The sequence below is a fragment of the Oncorhynchus gorbuscha genome, linkage group LG24 (genome assembly GCF_021184085.1).
Source record: "Oncorhynchus gorbuscha isolate QuinsamMale2020 ecotype Even-year linkage group LG24, OgorEven_v1.0, whole genome shotgun sequence".
Classification (NCBI taxonomy): Eukaryota; Metazoa; Chordata; class Actinopteri; order Salmoniformes; family Salmonidae; genus Oncorhynchus; species Oncorhynchus gorbuscha.
Window position 1 is genome coordinate 42,786,124 of NC_060196.1, and position 21,305 is coordinate 42,807,428.

The 21,305-nt window shown below is 44.2% G+C and overlaps 1 protein-coding gene across 1 annotated transcript; it reads right to left on the reverse strand.

Annotated features, from left to right (window-relative positions):
* Positions 1–4,062: 4,062 nt before the first annotated feature.
* On the reverse strand, positions 4,063–20,968 carry wasf2 (WASP family member 2). The gene is given in 13 exon segments (XM_046325379.1): positions 4,063–5,239; positions 5,325–5,391; positions 5,393–5,521; positions 5,524–5,673; positions 5,676–5,823; positions 6,043–6,100; positions 6,103–6,203; positions 6,422–6,543; positions 12,308–12,425; positions 12,579–12,732; positions 13,114–13,248; positions 13,747–13,910; positions 20,825–20,968. Coding segments are annotated over 12 exon segments (1,473 nt in total). The 5' UTR covers positions 13,880–13,910; positions 20,825–20,968; the 3' UTR covers positions 4,063–5,081.
* Between the last annotated feature and the right edge of the window lie 337 nt (positions 20,969–21,305).

The window sequence follows — 21,305 nt, forward strand, 5'->3', positions numbered from 1 at the left end:
AGCCTACCATGGTGGTAACCCCACAGCCCCTCAGTAACTCAGCTGTGAGCAGTGCCATTTTACTCGCTCATCAAGATTTTCCACCTTGCCTTCAAGTCATCCCGGAAGTCCCCGACGGTGCCGTTGCCGAGAGAACCCGAGGCTTCCTGACCTCCCCCGAGAGTCGCCGAAGACGGTTGAGTCACTGCTTCCCAAACCTATGCAACTAGGCAGAGCTGGGCCGTCGGGGAATAACAGCGAGACTATTCAATTTCTGCTAGTCAAGTCTCCTCAGATTCCCATGGTTTTGAGATTTTCCTGGCTCCAGCGACACAATCCTCTAATCAACTGGTTTACGGGTCCCATCATGGGCTGGAGTCCATTGTCTGAAGTCAGCGCAGCTCACCCCATGACGTCTTCTTGGGGGCTCGGAAGGTGCCCCGGACCTCTCCACCATCCCCGTGGAGTACCAGGACCTCCGGGAGGTTTTCAGCAAGGCCCGGGCCACATCGCTTCCGCCGCACTGACCCTATGACTGTGGGATGTACCTTCTCCCTAGCACGGAGGACGTCTCTGTTGACACCAGAGACCAAGGCTATGGAGAGCTATATTGGGGACTCCCTAGCTGCAGGATTTATCCATCCCTTTTCGTCTCCCACCGGCGCAGAGTTCTTCTTCGTGGAGAAAAAGGACAAGACCCTGTGCCCGTGCATTGACGACTGGGGACTCAATGACATTATGGTTAAGAGCTTTTACCCACTACCTCAGCCTTCGAGCCTTCCAGCCTTTTACCCACTACCTCAACTATCTCCTCAGCCTTCGAGCCGGTCAAGGGTGCCACTGTGTTTTCCAAGTTGGATCTACGGAACGCCTACCACCTGGTGCGGATACGAGAGGGGGACGAGTGGAAGATCGCCTTCAACACGGCTGGCGGCCACTACGAGTATCTGGTCATGCCTTTAGGCCTCACCAACGCCCCTGCTGTGTTCCAGGCTCTGGTAAATGATGTTTTCTGTTATAGTTGAACCGGTTCATCTTTGTCTACATTGATGACATCCTCGTCTTCTCCCGCTCCCTCCAAGAATATGTGCTCCACGTCTGGCAGGTTCTTCAATGCCTTCTGGAGAATCTGCTGTTTGTGAAGGTGGAGAAGTGCGAGTTCCATCGCTCCAGCATCCCCTTTCTGGGTTACATCATCTCTGCTGGGAGTGTCCAGATGGATCCTGGGAAGGTGAGAGCGGTGGTGGATTGGCCTCAGTCTACGTCCAGGGTGCAGCTGCAACGTTTCCTGGGGTTTGCCAACTTTTATCGCCGTTTTTATCTGGGCTTACAGCACATTGGCTTCCCCCCTGTCTGCACTCACCTCTACCAAGGTTCCGTTCAAGTGGTCCTTTTGCCTCTAACCGGGCATTCCAGGATCCCAAACACCACTTCACCACTGCTCCCATCTTGGTTCATCCTGACCCTTCCCGTCAGTTCATGGTGGAGGCCAATGCTTTGAATGTTGGAGTGGGGGCTGTCCTGTCCCAACATTCTGCCCTGGACCTTAAGTTGCATTCCTGCACCTCCGACACATTGGTGCGGCTGGCTTCCGGGTTGGTCCCTCACCATCCCTGGTCCCATATATCCATGGATTTCATCACAGGTCTCCCCCCGTTTGAGGATAACACTGCCATCCTGACTATGGTAGACTAGTTTTCCAAAGTCGCCCAATTGATTCCTTTCCCCAAACTACCCTCGGCAAAGGAGACGGCCCAGCTCATGGTGCAGGGTGTTTTCCGGATCCATGGACTGCCCGTGGACATGATCTCTGACCGGGGTCCTCAGTTCTCGTCCCGGTTCTGGAAGGCATTCTGCACCGTCATTGGGTCATCGGCCAGCCTGTCCTCTGGGGTCCAGTCCAATGGCCAGTCGGTGCGAGCCAACCAGGACCATGAGACTGGTCTCCACCAACCGCACCACCTGGAGCCAGCAGCTTGTATGGGTGGAATATGCCCGCAACACCCTTCCCTGCTCTGCCACGGGCCTATCGCCCTTTGAGTGTTCCCTGGGGTATCAGCCCCCACTCTTCCCCAAGCAGGAAGAAGAGGTCGGTGTACCTTCTGCTCAGATGGTTGTCTGCCACTGTCGTCGTACAGTCCGGTCGGCCCTTCTCAAGACCACCTCCAGGTATCGACGACAAGCGGACCGCCATCGGACCCTGGCTCCCCAGGATCCTCCGGGTGGAATCCTGAAAACTCTCCCCCTGGTTTCTCGGCCTGTTTCCCAACTCTAAAATGATTAGCCACTCTGATGTTCGTCTTCTGTTGCCTCGCACCCTTCGTATTAATCCCACCTTTCATGTGTCCATAGTTACACCCATGTCTCACAGCCCTTTGTCTCCTGTTGACCCTGACCCTGAGCCTGCCTGCCGTCCTGTACCTTTTCCCCACCTCTCGATTACTGACCCCTGTCTGCCCTTGACCTGTCTTTTGCCTGCCCCTGTTGGATTATTAAACTGTTGGCAATTCGACGTTGTATGCATCTGGGTCTTAACAATCTTTACTTATGTCACTGTGTATGCGGATGACTCAACACTATACATGTCAGCTACTACCGCGACTGAAATGATCTCAACACTTAAAAGAGTTGCAGTTAGTTTCAGAGTGAGTGGCAAGAAATACATTAGTTGAGGTTTAGGGTTTAGTGAATGAGGACTAAATCTTGTAATAAATCATGTGGAAATTGAGCAAGTTGAGGTGACTAAACTGAAGTAACCCTGGATTGTAAACTGTCATGGTCAAAACATATTGATACAACAGTAACTAAGTTGGGGAGTCTGTCCATAATAATGTGTTACTCTACCTTCTTAACAGCACTATCAACAAGGCAGGTCCTATAGTCTCTGTTCCTCTAGAATTTCCCAGACAACACCCATGCATACCCCACAAGACATGCCACAACAGGTCTCTTCACAGTCCCCAAGTCCAGAACAGACTATGGGAGGCATGCAGTACTACATAGAGCCATGACTACATGGAACTCTATTCCACATCAAGTAACTGATGCAAGCAGTAAAATTCGATTTTTAAAAAACAAAAAAAACACCTTATGGTACAGCGGTAACTGTGAAGCAACACTAACATAGGTACAGACACATGCATATACACACACACACACACACAATAACATATGCACTATACACACACACATGGACTTTGTACTGTAGATATGTGGTGGAGTAGGGGCCTGAGGGCACACAGTGTGTTGTGAAATCTGTGAATGTATTGTAATGTTTTTTTAAAATTGTATAAAATGACTTAATTTTGCTGGACACCAGGAAGATTAGCTGCTGCCTTAGCAGCATCATAAATACAAATAATCATACTCTTGCCATTATCTGTCAGAATCCACACTCACACCAGTTTGTGTTTGGCTACGTTGACCCTCTAGCTGAGGTGTTTCAGGCGGCATGCCTGTGTTGTTACTGCTACGAGAACAAACTCTTTGATCTGAGGCAACAATCAGCTCAAACATGAACAGTTTCAGTAGGTGTATCGTCTCCCTAACTAACATTATTTCATTATCTGTAAACTCATTCGCAGTCTCGGAGCTACTCGGTAATTTCAGCCATTTTTGGGAGTTCCAAAATTGTCTCTCCTGCCAGTGACGCAACAATGCCAATACGGCGATTTACAGTAACAGTTAGCTGACATTCTAAATCCTAGTGTTTCCATTTCCCTTTGACTTCATACGTTTAGCCTGTGGTAACTTGTGGAATAAATACTTGCTGGAATGAGCTTTTAACTAATCAGCATTCAGGATTAGACAAACCCGTTGTATAAAACTAAAATAAACATTTAGTCATTTTTGAGACTATAGGAATACGTTTACCACTATGTAAACAACTGCAATAATGTATGCATTGGTTTTGAACAGCATGGTGGATATTGTAGTCTTTTGACTGAAGAAAAACGGGGATCTCTTAAGCTGTGCCAGCATGCGAGGGAGGGAGGGGCAACTGTGCAGGCACCATGGCTAGTCGGTCTGGAACTCACCCATATACATAATTAACACAGCACACAAATGCACTTGAAACAGCAGTATAGTTCATTGTATCTTTATTATTGTAATAATCATCACTGATAAAGTTGAGAAAGACAGGACAAGCAGAAACAGGTGGTTTGATATTAACATGCTCAGGTCTGATTGTGGCATTAGACTTTGGCTTTAAAACAAACAGAAGGCACTTAAACAGAAGAGGATCAAGTTGTCTCTTAGGCACAGATCTAGGATCAGGTACCTTTCATCCAATCCTATGGTTATGATGGGAAAGAAACAGAAAACTGACCTTAGATCAGTGTCTAAGGTTTACTTTATCCTCCTCGCACATAAACATGAAAAGCAAAGGCACTTATGGAGGGGCGGGACTAGGGCAAGAGAGGGATCGCTGATTGGTCAGATAATGTTTTGACTGATAGGGGGCAGCATGTTTTCAGCTAGGGCTGACTCAGAACATTACAGACATTTTAGATAGGATTCAGAACCCCCCCCCCCCATCTGTGAATGAGACCCTCTGTCGCCCAGGTAACCATTCCCATGCCAACCAGAGAGAAAAAGACAGGTAAAAGAAAAAGGAGAAAACAGCAATAAAAACCTCTTTGTGCCCTTGGTATTATTTAACATATCTTATAATTATCTTAAAGTAAAATATTAATACAGTTCATCAATCATACCATAATTGTACTGTCTGTGTATGCATGTAAGAATCAATATCTGTACGGTATACTGTATGTTTGTTGATATCTGTGTGTAGCCCCTTATAATTATCATTACCTTTGGCCCTGTGCCCCTTATTAATAATTGGCTTTTTGATATTTGGACTGTTCTCATAATTAAATCATTGGCTTCTCAGTTCAGTTCTACATACAACATACAGGGAATGTGATTGGCTTAGACAGGAGTGGGGAATACTGAGGAAGAGTGTAGTAGTGACACACACACTTATCTTTGGACCTCTACTCCTTAGATCATAGATTATAAAGAAGTAATGGGATAAGGATATGATGCATTCTCTCTGACGAGGACCGAGGAAGACCATGAGGGTGGAGGTGATGAAGGTCTCATTCGGACCAATCGTCATCTCCCAACTCTGAGGAGTCGTCCTCGCTGTCGCTGCACTCCACAGCAATACGGCGAGACAAGATGGCCGCAACATCGTTGCCGTAGTTATCCTTTTTCTCCTGCTCTTTCTGTTCCTCCACCTTACGTAAGTTAAAACCTGCCAGAGAGAAAGGGAAAGATAGGGGATTAGGGTGTGTGTTTGTGTGTTCGTATCGGTCTGTCTGTGTGTATGTGTGTCGTACCTTGCCGGATAGCCGACAGGAGGTCACTGTGAGCGTCAGCGGGGGCTTCTGGCTGAGCTTGGGTGGATTTAAGAGGAGGGGAGCCCCAATGGAGAAGGAGGGGGAGGAGGGCCAGAAGTGGGAGGAGGAGGGCCTGGAGGAGGAGGGCCTGGGGGAGGAGGGGGAGGAGGAGGAGGAGGTGCGCCACCACCCTGGGGGAGAGAGGGGGAGGAGGCGGAGAGATGGAGGCCTGATAGGAAGGAGGAGGTGGGGCAGGGGGGGGAGGGATAGGGGGAGGAAGAGGGAAGAGTGGGAGGGGAAGAGTCAAATCCAGAGGGGGAGGGGAGGGATTCGAAGCCAGGGGAGGGGGGGAGGAGGAGGTGGGGCAGGAGGAGGGGCCAGGTTGGGTCGTGTGCCAATGGGAGCAGTAGAGGGCATGGGAGGGGCTGGAGGGGGGTGTGTGGGGCTAAGAACGCTGGTGCGCTTTTGGGTTGATGCTCCGTACTGTCCGTCATGATACCTGCCAATGAGAGAGCAGGGGAAGGATTAAAGGTCAGCACACGGATTCTCCAAACACAACTGTCTCCAAACGATTTTGTCCACTTGAGATGAAGGGTGTTGACTGGAGAGTAAACACTAATGCCAAAAATGCTAAATTAGCAAAAAATATGTGTAAAAACTACAGTATATGCACAATTTAAATGTGCATACACTACTCCACTCCATCTCCATTACTTACGCCATGTCTGGGGGTGGAGGGGGCAGGAAGTCGTCTGGGGCGGGGGGAGGGAGGGGGAGCCAGGATCGAAGGTGTACGACCCAGTACTCTGGTCCAAACCATCAGGGGAGTAACAGCCTTCTCCTGAACCAATACTGCCATTCAGACCCTCAAGAGATTCTCTACACACAAGATGCACAAAAAAAAAAAGAGTGAATATTGTCATCAATAACAACACAATTAAACAGTTTAAAATCATTCTATAGGACATCACTCTCCCTGATACACTCACAATCTCCCTCCCTCATATTCTCTTTCTCCTCATTCCACTTCATACTTTCTCGCTCCATCCTCTTTATCCTCATCTCTCGCCCTGTTCTCATTCTCTCTCATCTCTCACCCCATGTCATTCTTTGGCACCACAAACTCCTCTCCCATCTTTAGCCGTTCCCACTCATCCTTCCTGGTTTTGATCTTCCTGGGATTCAGAGTCCGCATATTCTGATTGTCCTTCTTCTCCTTCTACTCAGACAGAGAGACAAAGTGAGGGGGTGACAAAGAGAGAGGGAAGGAAGGAGAGAGTGAGAGGAGTGAGAGAGAAAGACAGAGGGAAAGAGAAGAAAAACAGGAAAAGGCATTTAACAGCGCTATAAGTGCACTTCCTTGTTTTGTTTAAGCAGAAGATGGGATGCATTTCCCAACAGGCCGAAAACAAACTCCACTGTCTCACTGAAGGACGTGTGTGAGCGTGTATACTAACAGGTGTAGACTAACAGTGAAATGCTTACTTACGGGCCCTTCCCCACAATGCAGAGATAAACATAGAAACATAATAGAAAAATAATAACACAAGGAATACATGTTTTTAGAAACTTTTGCAAATTTATAAAGAAAAAATATGAAATATTACATTTACTTAAGTATTCAGACCCTTTGCTCAGTACTTTGTTGATAGACCTTTGGTAGCGATTACAGCCTAGAGTCTTCTTGGGTATGATGCCACAAGCTTGGCACACTTGTATTTGGGGAGTTTCTCCCATTCTTCTCTGCAGATTCTCTCAAGCTCTGTCAGGTTGGATGGGTAGCGTCGCTGCACAGCTATTTTCAGGTCTCTCCAGAGATGTTAGATTGGGTTCAAATCCGGGCTCTGGCTGGACCACTCAAGGACGTTCAGAGACTTGGCTGTGTGCTTCGGGCATTGTCCTGTTGGAAGGTGAAGCTTCAACCCAGTCTCAGGTCCTGAACGCTCTGGAGCAGGATTCCATCAAGGATCTCTCTACTTTACTCCGTTCATGTTTCCCTCAAGCCTGACTAGTCTCTCAGTCCCTGCCACTGAAAAACTCACCACAGCATGATGCTATCACCACCATGCTTCCCCCGTAGAGATAGTGCCTTCAGATGAGACGCTTGGCATTCAGGCCAGAGTTAAATCTTGGTTTCATCAGACCAGAGAATCTTGTTTCTCATGTTCTGAGAGTCCTTTAGGTGCCTTTTGGCAAACTCTAAGTGGGCTGTCATGTGCATTTACTGAGGAGTGATTTCCATCTGGCCACTCTACCATAAAGGCCTGATTGGTGGAGTGCTGCACAGATGGTTGTCCTTCTAGAAGGTTCTCCCATCTCCACAGAGGAACTCTGTCAGAGTGACCCTCGGGTTCTTGGTCACCTCCCCGAACAAGGCCCTTCACCCCCAATTTTTCAGTTTGGCCGGGCGGCCAGCCCTAGGAAGAGTATTGGTGATTCCAAACTTCTTTGATTTAAGAATGATGGAGGCCACTGTGTTCTTGGGGACCTTCAATGCTGCAGAAATGTTTTGGTACATTTCCCCAGATCTGTGCCTCGACACAATCCTGTCTCGGAGCTCTACGGAGAATTCTTTCGACCTCATGGCTTGGTTTTTGCTCTGACATGCACTGCCAACTGTGGGACCTTATATAGACAGGTGTGTGCCTTTTCAAATCATGTCCAATCAATTGAATTTACCACAGGTGGACTCCAATCAAGTTGTAGAAACGTCAAGGATGATCAATGGAAACAGGATGTCTCATAGCAAAGGGTCTGAATACTTCTGTAAATAAGGTATGTTCATTTTTTATAAATGTGCAAAAATGTATAAAAACCTGTTTTCACTTTGTCATTATGGGGTATTGGATGTAGATTGATGGGGAAAAAATGTAATTTAATCAATTTTAGAATAAGCTGTAACATAACACATTTTGGAAAAAGGGAAGGGATCTGAATACTGTACATATACAGTAGGTGTACAAAACATCTAGAACACCTTCCTAATATTGAGTTGCACCCCCTTTTGCCCTTTTTTCACCCCCTTTTGTCTTCAGTACAGACTCAATGTGTCGAAAGCATTCCACAGGGATGCTGGCCCATGTTGACTCCAATGCTTCCCACAGTTGTGTCAAGTTGGCTGGATGTCCTTTGGATAGTGGACAATTCTTGCTACACACAGGAAACAGTTGAGCATGAAAAAGCCAGCAGCATTGCAATTCTTGACACATTCAAACCAGAGCGCCTGGCCCCTACTAGCAAACCCCTTTCAAAGGCAGTTCAATCTTTTGTCTTGCCCATTCACCCTTTGAATGGCACACCAACAACCCATGTCTCAATTGTCTCAAGGCTTAAAAATACTTATTTAAATCAGTCTCCTCCCCTTCATCTACACTGATTGAAGTGGATTCAAAAGGTGACATCAATAAGGGATCATACATTTCACCTGGATACACCTAGTCAGTCTTTGTCATGGAAAGAGCATGTTTTGTACACTCAGTGTAGGTAGGGGTAAAGTTACTAGGCAACAGAATAGATAAACAATAGCAGCAGGGTATGTGATGAGTCAAAAGAGTTAGTCAATGTAGATAAATATTTAGCCCGAGGAGCTATTTGGTTATCAGTCTTATGGCTTTGGGGGGGGAGCTGTTCAGGGTTTCTGTTGGTTCCAGACAGACTTGGTGCATCCTTACTGCTTACCGTGTGGTAGCAGAGAAACAGTCTATGACTTGGGTGCCTGGAGTCTTTGACTATTTTTAGGGCCTTCCTTTCACACTGCCTGATATAGAGGTCCTGGATGGCAGGGAGCACGGCCCCAGCGATGTACTGGGCCGTGTCCACTACTCCCTGTAGCGCCTTGCTGTCAGATGCCAAGCAGTTGCCAAGCTAAGCTGTGATGCAGCCAGTCAAGAAGCTCTCAATGGAGCATCCTTTTTGAGGATCTGAGGGCCCAATCCAAACCTTTACCGTTGTCGTGTCTTCTTCACGACTGTGTTGGTGTGTGTGGACCATGTTAATTCCATAGTGATGTGGGCACAGAGAAACTTGAAGCTCTCGACCCGCTCCACTAATGTGGATGGGGGCGTGCTCAGTCCACGATCAGCTCCTTTGTCTTGCTGACGTTGACAGAGAGGTTGTTGTCCTTGCACCACACTGCCAAATCACTGACCTCTCTATAGGTGGTTTCATCATTGTCAGTGATCAGGCCTACCAGTCGTGTCGTCAGCAAATTTAATTGTGTTGGAGTCGTGTGTGGCAGCGCAGTCGTGGGTGAACAGGGAGTACAGGAGGGGACAAGGCGTCTGCATGCTTCTCAGCCAAAACAGTTCTGAAGAGACAAACAACATTTTGTGCCGTTTTTGGTTTGTTTTGGTCTTCGGCTAAGTTTTTCTTTCGGCTGTTCGGGGACACAAAAAAATTATTGAGGCAAGCCAAAGTCGATGATTGGTCAACAGTAGGGATTCTTCAATATAGTCTTAATCAACAAGAGATTTTTTTCATTGAGAAATACTGCACCAAAACATCTTACTTAGATGTAAAATTCCACGACTAAGATCTCCTTGGCAAAAACTGTCAAAATTAATAACACATTTCTTAAATTGACTAAGATTAATTTGGACTATTTTGTGTATACTGGCTACAGCGTCACAAAATGGACAAACAGTACTATTGCTGTTTTTTTTCTTGTTTTTTAAGCGAAGGTATTTTATGGGAGTATGCAAGCACACGTGTTCAGGCCACCCGAAATGAAGCATTCTGAAGCCTTAAGCACGCACCCCTGAGGGGCCCACCGTGTTCAACAGCGTGGCAGATGTGCTGTTTCATACTCTCACCACCTGGGGGCAGCCAGTCAAGAAGTCCAGGATTCAGTTGCAGGTGTTGAGCCTCAGGATCCTGAGCTTAATGATGAGCTTGGAGGGCACTACGGTGTTGAACGCTGAGCTGTATTCAATTAACAGCATTCTCAAATAGGTGAAATAACCGAAAGGTTGCAGGTTCGAATCCCCAAGCTGATTAGGTGACAAATGCACTATTGTTAAGTGACTGTCCCACTGGATGTCATAAGGTGAATGCACCAATTTGTAAGTCGCTCTGGATAAGAGCGTCTGCTAAATGACTTAAATGTAAATGTAAATGTAAATCTGCCAATGTGCCCTTTAGCAGATGCTTTTGTCCAAGGCGTCTTGCTTAATACCTAAAATGTCATTGTAATGTTGGGGCGAATTTGAGTGGGTCTAGGATGTCTAGGATGATGGTGTTGATATAAGCAACAACCACCCTTTCAAAGTGTTTCATGGCTACAGATGTGAGTGCTATGTGCCAATAGACAGGTTACTTTGGTGTTCTTGGGTCTACTTGAGTCAGGGAGAGGTTGAAAATGTCAGTGAAGACACTTAACAGCTGGTCAGTGCATGCTCCGAATATGTGTCCTGGTAGTCCCTCTGGTCCTACAACCTTGTGAATGTTAACCCGTTTAAAGGTCTTACTCACATCGGCTACGGAAAACGAGATCACACAGTTGTCCGGAACAGCTGGTTGCATGATTCTGTATTGCTTGCCTAGACGCGAGCATAGAAGGCATTTAACTCGTCTGGTAGGCTTACGTCACTGAGCAGCTGGGTTTTCCTTTGTAATCCAGGATAGTTTGTAAGCCCTGCCACATCCAATGAGTGTCAGAGCCGGCGTAGTAGGATTCAATCTTAGTCCTGTATTGACGCGTTGCCTAAAATCCTTAGCAGAATTTCTTAGAAGTGTCCAGATTAGTGTCCCGCTCCTTGAAAGCTGCAGCTCTAGCCTTTAGCTCAGTACAGATGTTTGCCTGTAATCCATGGCTTTTTGTTGGGATATGTACGTACGGTCACTGTGGGGACGACGTTGTTGATGCACTTCATTAATGACGCTGGTGATTGATGTGGTAAACTCCTCAATGTCATCGGATGAATCACAGAACATATTCCAGTCTGTGCTAGCAAAACAGTCCTGTAGCTTAGCTTCCGCTTCATCGGACCATTTCGATATTGAGCGTGTCACTGGTACTTCCTGTTTGAGTTTTTGCTTGTAAGCAGGAATCAGAAGAATAGAGTTATGGTCAGATTTTCCAAAGGGAGGGTGAGAGAGAGCCTTGTATGTGTTTATGTGTGTGGAGTAAAAGTGTTCTAGAGTTTTGTTGCCTGTAGTTGCACAGGTGACATGCTGGTAAAAATTTGGTAAAACGTATTTCAGTTTCCCTGCATTAAAATCCACGAGAAGCGCTGACTATGGATGTGCATTTTCTTGTTTGCTTATGGCCCTGTACAGCTTGAGGATTATGGTCTTAGTGACCGCATCAGTTTGTGATGGTAAATAGACAGCTACAAAAAATATAGATGAAAACTCTCTCTTGGTAAATAGTATGGTCTGCAGTTTATCATCAGGTATTCTAACACAGGCGATAAAAACTCAAGACTACTTTAACATTAAAGATTGCGCACCAGATGTTGTTAATAAAGAGACACACCGGTCCCCTCTTCGTCTTAACCGAGGCTACTGGTCTAGACAATGGATTGAAAAAAACAGTGTCCTTGTTCAGCCACGACTCCGAGAAACATAGAATATTACAGTTCCTCAGGTCTCGTTGATAGGATATTCTCCAACGGAGCTCTTCCAGTTTTTTAATCATGTGACTGTACGTTCGCCAATAGAACGGAGGGTAGAGGCGTTTTATTTGTTCGCCATCGTAGTCTCATTAACGTAGTCTCTTCTACCTCTCTTGCATCATCGCATCCTCTTTCGAGTCCCGGGGATTAAGACCTGGTCAGGAGTAAGCAGAATGACCAGAGCTGCCGATTCGTTAAAGTAGAAATTGTCATCCAAATCAAGGTTAGTGATCCCCGTTCTGATGAAATGATGGAGGAGACATGATGTACAATTTATTATATATATTATATAAATGAATTGGTCAGGAGCACATAAAACGGCTGCTATCCTCTGCAGCTCCATTTTACTATGTGTGTGTTACCCGTTACCCTGTGTTTGCGTCTCTCCTTCATGATGTCCTTCGTGTCCTGCAGCATCTTCTCCTTCCACAGATCAAAGAAGTAGGAGGGATCTGTGTAGAACTTCAGAGCATCCTTACCATCATCCCTAGACATGACAACAAACAATATCAATGTGTGTGTGTGTGTGTGTGTGTGTGTGTGTGTGTGTGTGTGTGTGTGTGTGTGTGTGTGTGTGTGTGTGTGTGTGTGTGTGTGTGTGTGTGTGTGTGTGTGTGTGTGTGTGTGTGTGTGTGTGTACCTGTACTGGCTGAGGTTGTTGAGTGGTGGAGGTGGGTTGCAGGTAAGATAGGTCTCCTGTACAGGCAGCGGTAGAGAGGGTCTACAGAACAACTGCTGGTCCTGAGTCAGATTACTATGAAACGCTTTCTTCTGGGTGATGGCCTGCAGAGAGACTGAGCGAGAGATGGAGAGAGATCGATATGGTGAGAAAGAGAGAGCGATGTGGAGAGAGAGCGAGATGGAGGATGGAGAGAGAAAGAGACACAGTTAGGGTTAGTATTCTGTTTGTTTGGGACAAAGGTATACAGTATGTGCCAGTATGTGTTGCATTACATTATACTTAAAAGTCCACTGAATTCTCACTTTGAATACTAAATACATGGCACTGTTTGCTTGTAACATACAGCGGTTTTCCCAGACACAGGTTGAACCTAGTTATAAACTAAAGATCATGTTCAATGAAGATTCTCCATTTAAATTGCTTTTAAATCTAATAGGCTTAATCAGCATGCGGGAAATCACCCCATCGTATATAATGTCAGTCAGTCTCTTACCCTCCTCCTCTTTAGGGTCTAGCTGGGTGACTTTGACCTGTAGACGGTCCACTCTCTCTCCCAGTGTGTTCACCCGGACAGCAAACACCCCCGCCTGCACAAACAGCTCTCCAAACACATCCTCTGCATACTTACCTACACACACAAACAAATGTATATTATGGCCTAAATTCACTGAGTGTACAAAACATTATGAACACCTGCTCTTTCCATGACAGATTGACCAGGTGAATCCAGGTGAAAGCTATGATCCCTTACTGATGTTAAATCCACTTCAATCCGTGTAGATGAAGGGGAGGAGACCGGTTAAAGAAGGGTTTTTAAGCCTCGAGACAATTGAGACGGATTGTGTATGTGTGCCATTCAATCATGGGCGAGATAAAACATTAAAGTGCCTTTGAACGGGGTATGGTAGCAGGTGAGGCTGTTCTGAGGGCAAAAGGGGGAGCTGCAACTCAATATTATGAAGGTGTTAATATTTTGTACACTCAGTGTATATACACATGATTACATATCACAAGACACATACTTGCAATTCACACACACAATCTCATATTGCAATACACTGCACTGTTTTGCATGTAGCACTTCCCTAGGTATAAACTCACTCAACACATAGAGTTAGTAACTTACTGAGGCTGCCTAGCTGGCGTATGATGTTGGCAAGGCTAATGTTGGTGACACACTCCAGCTCGCTGCGGATGGTGTTGGGGATCGTCTGGCGGCACACATAGCGAGGCTCGATGTTCCTCGTCACCAATGGCATTCTGGGACGGTAGGGGTAGCGGGGGGTTTCCCTGGAGGGGGGGCAGCATGTGAGAAAGGTCCATCACTCTACTTGGTTATATTATGTAAGGACAATGGTGCAACACTAAAAAAAAAAGGATTATTTTATAACAAATGCGCTTTCTTCTGCGTTGGATCACGGTCCCTGTCTGTGGTTCTGAAACATCAGTGCGCTGTTGAATTGGCTAGAGCCTTTTCCTAGACCATGTTGCTATGTGCATAATAGCAAAGTTAACCAGCATATTGGTGTTGAGAACAATATGGAAGAGGCAGCAGAGGAGTGAGGAGATGAGAAAACAGCCCTTGCCTTAATTATCTAAAAGTGCAGAGAAGAAACTAACTTAAATAGTCCTATAATCAATAGTCTAACTAAAATGTGCCTGACTGATATACATACTGATCTACATCTACAGAAATAAGACAGATCCTGCTTCTGTTACCTGTTTGAGTGTTTGCTTAATAGCCTGATTCTGTGAGCTCCAAGCCTCATGCAACCACAACATGTCAGAAAAAGCAATTTCACAAATTCATTTTTAATCTTTGTTATGTTGTAATGAATGCTTTACATTGTTTTTGTTACTACAGCTTCTCTGGTATAACTTATACAGTGGGGCAAAAAAAGTATTTAATCAGCCACCAATTGTGCAAGTTCTCCCACTTAAAAAGATGAGTGGCCTGTAATTTTCATCATAGGTACACTTCAACTATGACAGACAAAATGAGGGCGGAAAAAATCCAGAAAATCACATTGTAGGATTTTTAATGAATTTATTTGCAAATTATGGTGGAAATAAACTTTTGTTATTGACCAAATACGTATCTCAATACTTTGTTATATACCCTTTGTTGGCAATGACAGAGGTCAAACGTTTTCTGTAAGTCTTCACAAGGTTTTCGCTACAGCAGGGAGTAGAGAGAGACAAGGGGTGCTAGTCAAACAGGCAGTCACTGTCTTTTTCTAACACAGCGCAGCAAGTCTGACACGAAACCCAAACCGGCTGCGCGCGTGCGCCATCGTGCATACATTTATTTTGCCCCCACACCAAACCAAACACAGATTAAAATATCAAAACAAACTCTGAACCAATTACATTAATTTGGGGACAGGTCGAAAATCATTAAACATGTATGGCAATTTAGCTAGTTAGCTTGCACTTGCTAGCTAAAATTAATCTGACCTATTTAGCTAGCTTGCTGTTGCTAGCTAATTCATAAATATTGAGTTGTTATTTTACCTGAAATGCACAAGGACCTCTACTCAGACAAATTAATCCACACATAAAACGGCCAACCGAATCGTTTCTAGTAATCTCTCCTCCTTCCAGGCTTTTTCTTCGTTTAATTTATATGGTGATCGCATCTAAACTGTCATTGTTTTACCACAACTACCGGCAAAACAGTTCGTCTTTCAGTCACCCACGGGGTATAACCAATGAGGAGATGGCACGTGGGTATCTGCTTCTATAAACCAATGAGGAGATGGGAGAGGCAGGACTTTCAGCGCGATCTGCGTCAGAAATAGGAATTAGTTCTATTTTAGCCTTTGGTGTCGCAGACGCTCGTTGGCGCGCGCGAGCAGTGTGGGTGCAATAATTGAATAACATGGATTTCTACATTTAATTTGCACCGCTCGCGCACGCGACGTGTCCGGCCTGGTCAGCATGTGAGCCTGGCACAACACAAACAAATCAATTTCGGTTAATTGACTCCCCCTAGAGTCATTTTGTCTTAATTATTTCAAACAGTGCACGTAAAACATCAGACAAGCTCAGTGCAAATAGTTGATTTTATTTAAACACATACAGTACCAGTCAAAAGTTTGGATGCACCAACTCATTCAAGGGTTTTTCTTTATTTTGACTATTTTCTACATTGTAGAATAATAGCGAAGACATCAAAACTATGAAAGAAACATATGGAATCATCTAGTAACCAAAAAAGAGTTACACATATTTCATATTTAAGATTATTCAAAGTAGCCACCCTTTGCCTTGACAGCTTTGCACACTCTTGGCATTCTCTCAACCAGCTTCATGAGGAAGTCACCTGGAATACATTTCAATTAACAGGTGTGCTTTGTTAAAAGTTAATTTGTGGAATTTCTTTCCATTTCCATTTCCATTTAAGTCATTTAGCAGACGCTCTTATCCAGAGCGACTTCCTAATGCGTTTGAGCCAATCAGTTGTGTTGTGACAAGGTAGGGGTGGTATACAGAAGATAGCCCTATTTGGTAAAAGACCAAGTCCATTCTATGGCAAGAACAGCTCAAATAAGCAAAGAGAAACGACAGTCCATCATTAGGTCAGTCAATCTGGAAAATGTCAAGAACTTTGAAAATTTCTTCAAGTGGCGGCAGCGTAGCCTAGTGGTTAGAGCGTTGGACTAGTAACCGGAAGGTTGCGAGTTCAAACCCCCGAGCTGACAAGGTACAAATCTGTCGTTCTGCCCCTGAACAGGCAGTTAACCCACTGTTCCCAGGCCGTCATTGAAAATAAGAATATGTTCTTAACTGACTTGCCTGGTTAAATAAAGGTAAAATTTAAAATAAAAAAAAGTGCAGTCACAAAAACCATCAAGTGCTATGACTAAACTGGCTCTCATGAGGACCGCCACAGGAAAGGAATACCCAGAGTCTGCTGCAGACGATAAGTTCATTACAGTTACCAGCCTCAGATTGCAGCCCAAATAAATGCACACAGATCTCAAAGTCAACTGTTCGGAGGAGACTGCGAGAATCAGGCCTTCATGGTCGAATTACTTGGGCCGATAAACACGAACAATGGACATGGTTCCACAACCTCTGTGTCTTTGTGAGACGCAGAGTATGTGAATGGATAATCCCCACATGTGTGGTTCCCACCGTGAAGCATGGAGGTGTGCTGGTGGCACTGTTGGTGATTTATTTACAATTGAAGGCACACTTAAACTGCATGGCTACTACAGCATTATGCAGCAATTCGCCATCCCATCTGATTTGAGCTTAGTGGGAATATCATTTGTTTTTCAACAGGACAATGGCTCAACACACCTCCAGGCTGTGGAAGGGCTATTTGACCAAGAAGGAGAGTGATGGAGTGCTGCATCAGATGATCTGGCCTCCACAATCACCTGACCTCAACCGATTTGAGATGAGTTGGACCGCAAAGTGAAGGAAAAGCAGCCAACATGTGCTCAGCATATGTGGGAACTCTTTCAAGACTGTTGGAAAAGCATTCCAGGTGAAGCTGGTTGAGAGAATGTCAAGAGTGTGCAAAGCTGTCATCAAGGCAAAGGGTGACTACTTTGAAGATTCTAAAATATGAACTGTATTTTGATTTGTTTAACAATTTTTTGGTTACTACGTGATTCCATATGTGTTAATTCGTAGTTTTGATGTTTTCACTATCATTCTACAATGTATAAAATATTAAAAATAAAGAAACCCTTGAATGAGTAGGTGTGTAAACTTTAGACTGGTACTGTATATGGAAAAATACACGTTTAAAATATTTATTTTAGTCTGGGACAGCTCAAAAGATGCTACTCTAACTACTTTAGTGCCTATTGACGACTGTATCACTATCTTCAGACCGAGTGAGTTTTGTTGAGAGCCCCGACTCTGGTACTGTTTTGGAAACATATATATTTTTTCATGATAAAAACTAGATGGTAACTTTACAAGTAAAGTTGGTGGGGCTAGCTAAAGCTCTTTAAACTTTTGCGGTAGTGAAAGAAGTGCAGAAATGTCATTTTTAATTCCCATCGAAAGTCAGTAGTTTTGGTCAGAAGTTGTGGTAGTAGTGGTCAGTAGTTATGTGGTTCAGTAGTTGTGGGCAAAGGCTGTTTGGATATGGTTAGTAGTTAAATGTGTGATCAGAAGTTTTGTGGTCAGAAGTTGTGTTGTTGTGGTTTGTAATTGTGTGGTTGAGGTCAGGAGTTGTGTGGTTATGGACACTACATGTGGTCAGAATTTGTTTGATTGGGGTCAGAAGTTATGTGGTTGAGGTCACTAGATGTGGTCAGAAGTTGTGTTCAGTAGTTATGTGGCTCAGTAGTTGTGTGTTTGTGGTAAAAAGTTGTGTGTAAATGGTAAGTAGTGAGATGTGTGGTCAGAAGTTGTGTGGTCATGGTTTGCAATTGTGTGGTTATGGTCACTAGATATGATCAGAAGTTGTGGGGTTGAGGTCAGAAGTTGTGTGGTTGAGGTCAGAAGTTGTAAGTTGTGGTAGTCTTAGTCGTCAAAACAGCAGCTGTTTGGGAAAGTTTGAAAAACACTTGGTAATGCAGTTACAAAAACAGCTGTACCCTAAGTTCCGTATTGACTATTTTGATTCTGCTCACAGCTATGAATAGCAGAGAAGTAGATGAATATCCCATATACTATATATATTTTCGTCTAACTTATTGCGGTAGTGGTCAAAACGGACGTTGTTTGCAAAAATGTTACAGAAAATGTTGTTGATGCCGTTACTTAAACTGCTATAAATTGATCCGAATGTTATGTTTAGTCCACACGCCAGATTCGAGTAGCAGAGAAGTAGACAAATCTGGTAAGCTTGAAATATTTTGTCTACGTGGTTGCAAAGTGGAGTTACTAGCTGATTTGTGTCAAAAGCTGCATGATTTCACTTACAGAGAATAGGTGATGATGTCACAATTGGGAACTTTGGAATCTTGAGAAATCCAATGAAAGCGGGTGGAGGAGAAAAAGAGGACAAGAAAGTGAATAACGGTGTAGGAGGAGTCTCTGTTCTCTCTCAAGACTTGTGGCAATGTGTGCGAGTATCCTAGCAACGGCTCCTTTTTGGAATCTCAGTATTCAGAGCTGTTTCAGGAAGACCGGGGGCTCCAGTTACAGATTGGTAGCCCAGATTTAAAAACCGACTACTAAACAAAGAAGCAGGGGAATATTTTGGGTAGGATTACTTTTTTTTCTTTAAAACACTCCGAAAGTGGTCAAAAACGGCCATTGTTTGGGAACGTTTGAAAAACACATGGTATTGCAGTTACAAAAACAGCTGTGCAGTAAATTCCTTATGGAATATTTCAAGTAGAGGAATATCCCATGAACTCAAACTTTTTGTATATTGTTGCGGTAGTTGTGAAAACAGACGTTTGCCAAAATGTTACAGAAATGTATGTTGATGTGGTTACTTAAACTGCTGTAACTTGATGCGAATATTATTTTTTTGTCTAAACTCCAGATTTGAGTAGTAAGAGAAGTATACGAAGCCTGAAATATTTTGTCTTAGTGGTTGCAAGAACAATTATTAGCTGATTTGCGTCAAAAATTTCGTGAGAAAATGACATTTGGAAGTGATGATGCCACAACGGAGATGATTAAAATCTTGAGAAATCCCATGTTACCAGATTTGGGGGGGAGGACTGACGAAAAATTGAATAACGTAAAAAATGGTATACAAGCAACTCGATCGAGACCGTTCTGCACGTTTTGATCTTGGAATGGCGTTTCTAGCTCAAATGCTGTATGAGTAGTATGTGGCGGCGGAATAATAATAATACCTATTATAAGTATGTCGAATACTGAAGAGGACCAATAAGGTAAATTACTATACACCTTTATAGGATTAGGGTTCATGTTTCCACACGGCCATATCTCCATGTTACAGCGCGTGTTTACGGAAGACAGGCCGCCATTTTTGCTAATTAGCCATCATGAGTGCTCCGAACACCTGTGTGTAAGCTAACTGGGAGGAAGTGTAGTTGGTCAACCTGAGGCACACACAGTATATTGATCTGTGCAAAACTGATACCGTTTTTATTTGCAAGCTTATTTTTTGCTGACAAAGATAAGAGGCATGTCAGCATATCTTTCGAAAACCGTTTGATTATTGACGTTCAACGTTAAAACAGCGTTGGAATTGAAAGTTTACACTGAGCCAAATGTGAATGAATGTAACGTTAATGGCCCCTAACTTACGGAGAGGAAAGGTATCGTCTAGAACAGACATGTCTTTGTACGCTCCATTTATATCTACCGTTATTGTTTAAAAAAAAGTACATTCAGACACACAGCAGGGCTAACTAAAGCAGAACCAAAACCACAGCCTAGTTCTATTCTGGTCATGCCCCTTCAATGGGTACACTGTATACATCTGAGAGGAGTGAAAACAATATGGTGGACTGGTGGTCAATGATCAACGTACACAGGGAAGACTAAGGATTTATAGATGTTACATCAACTTTAGCACCAGAATACTGTACTGTACCGGGCAGCCCCACATCGCTCTAGTCAACACCAACTCCCTTTATAACAACCACAACCTAATGGAATTATCCACGGCTTTAAAAATAAAAATAAATTGTTGTTCCGTCTCCGGAGTCTATAAACTATGCAGCGCTTCTATTGGCTTAAAAAAATAGCCAACTTTCTAGCGGAGTAAAGTTACCAGCTTTACAAGTGCATTTCACTTGACAGGCAAGCTCATTGGTTTACTATTTAATCGTTAATTTAAACGGGTTGGATGTGATGTAAACACGAAAAAACGCCCCGCAGAACGTTAAAGTAGTCAGATGATCCCAGATGTTCCATTGCCCAAACTATGTATCAGGGAGATTGAAACATTGTACTACCAACACCCTTACTACCCGGCCACAGTGGAATGCACCGGTGAGTCACAACAACTTCACTTTTACACTGACACAACAAACAAGAAAGCCTATCCCAACTCTGTGCCTGACAAATAATCTATTTATCATGATAAAACTCGTCTAAATGAGAGCTGTTTTTAAGTCTCAAGCTCAGAAACGGCATTACAATAATTAGGGCGAGGGTAGGTGACATGAAACTTCGTCTCTCGGCCTTGTCAATGTAGCAGGAAGTGAAGTTGAAAACGCCCCTCATTATGTCCGAAAATCGTCGGGAAAACCTATTCTTATTTAGTAACTTCTGAAAAAGGCGCAAATTAAACACTGATCTCTTACCGTCAGCCAAATCTGTCTTGTTGCTTGGTTGAGTCTTTCAGTAAAAACAAAAATGACGGTTTACTGTAACCAGGGTGGGGAGACTTGGGATAACACAGAGTTGTCCCAGATTTGTTAAACTTCTGATTGGACAAGGCTTCGACATTCCAGGCGCTGATTGGTTCCTCTCACTGTCCGTCTGTGTCAGCGGCGTGGACATGGAAATGTGGACGTACAATAGGTAACTCCACCCAGTCTAGTCGTAAACATCTGTCCAGTTTGCGTAGGGAAGGGTGGAGATACGTAACGTACATTCCATTCTGCCCAAGCGGGTTGCAACCTATTCCAGAAATTATGAGTGAATATTGAATAAGAAGGTTATAATGCAGAATACGAAGTTATGACGGTTTATAACACCCCCGTGTCAACGACATGTGCAGTGTACGATCTGTGAAATGTTCGAGTGTGCTAAAAATTCTAAGTAGAATTGCACATTCTACGT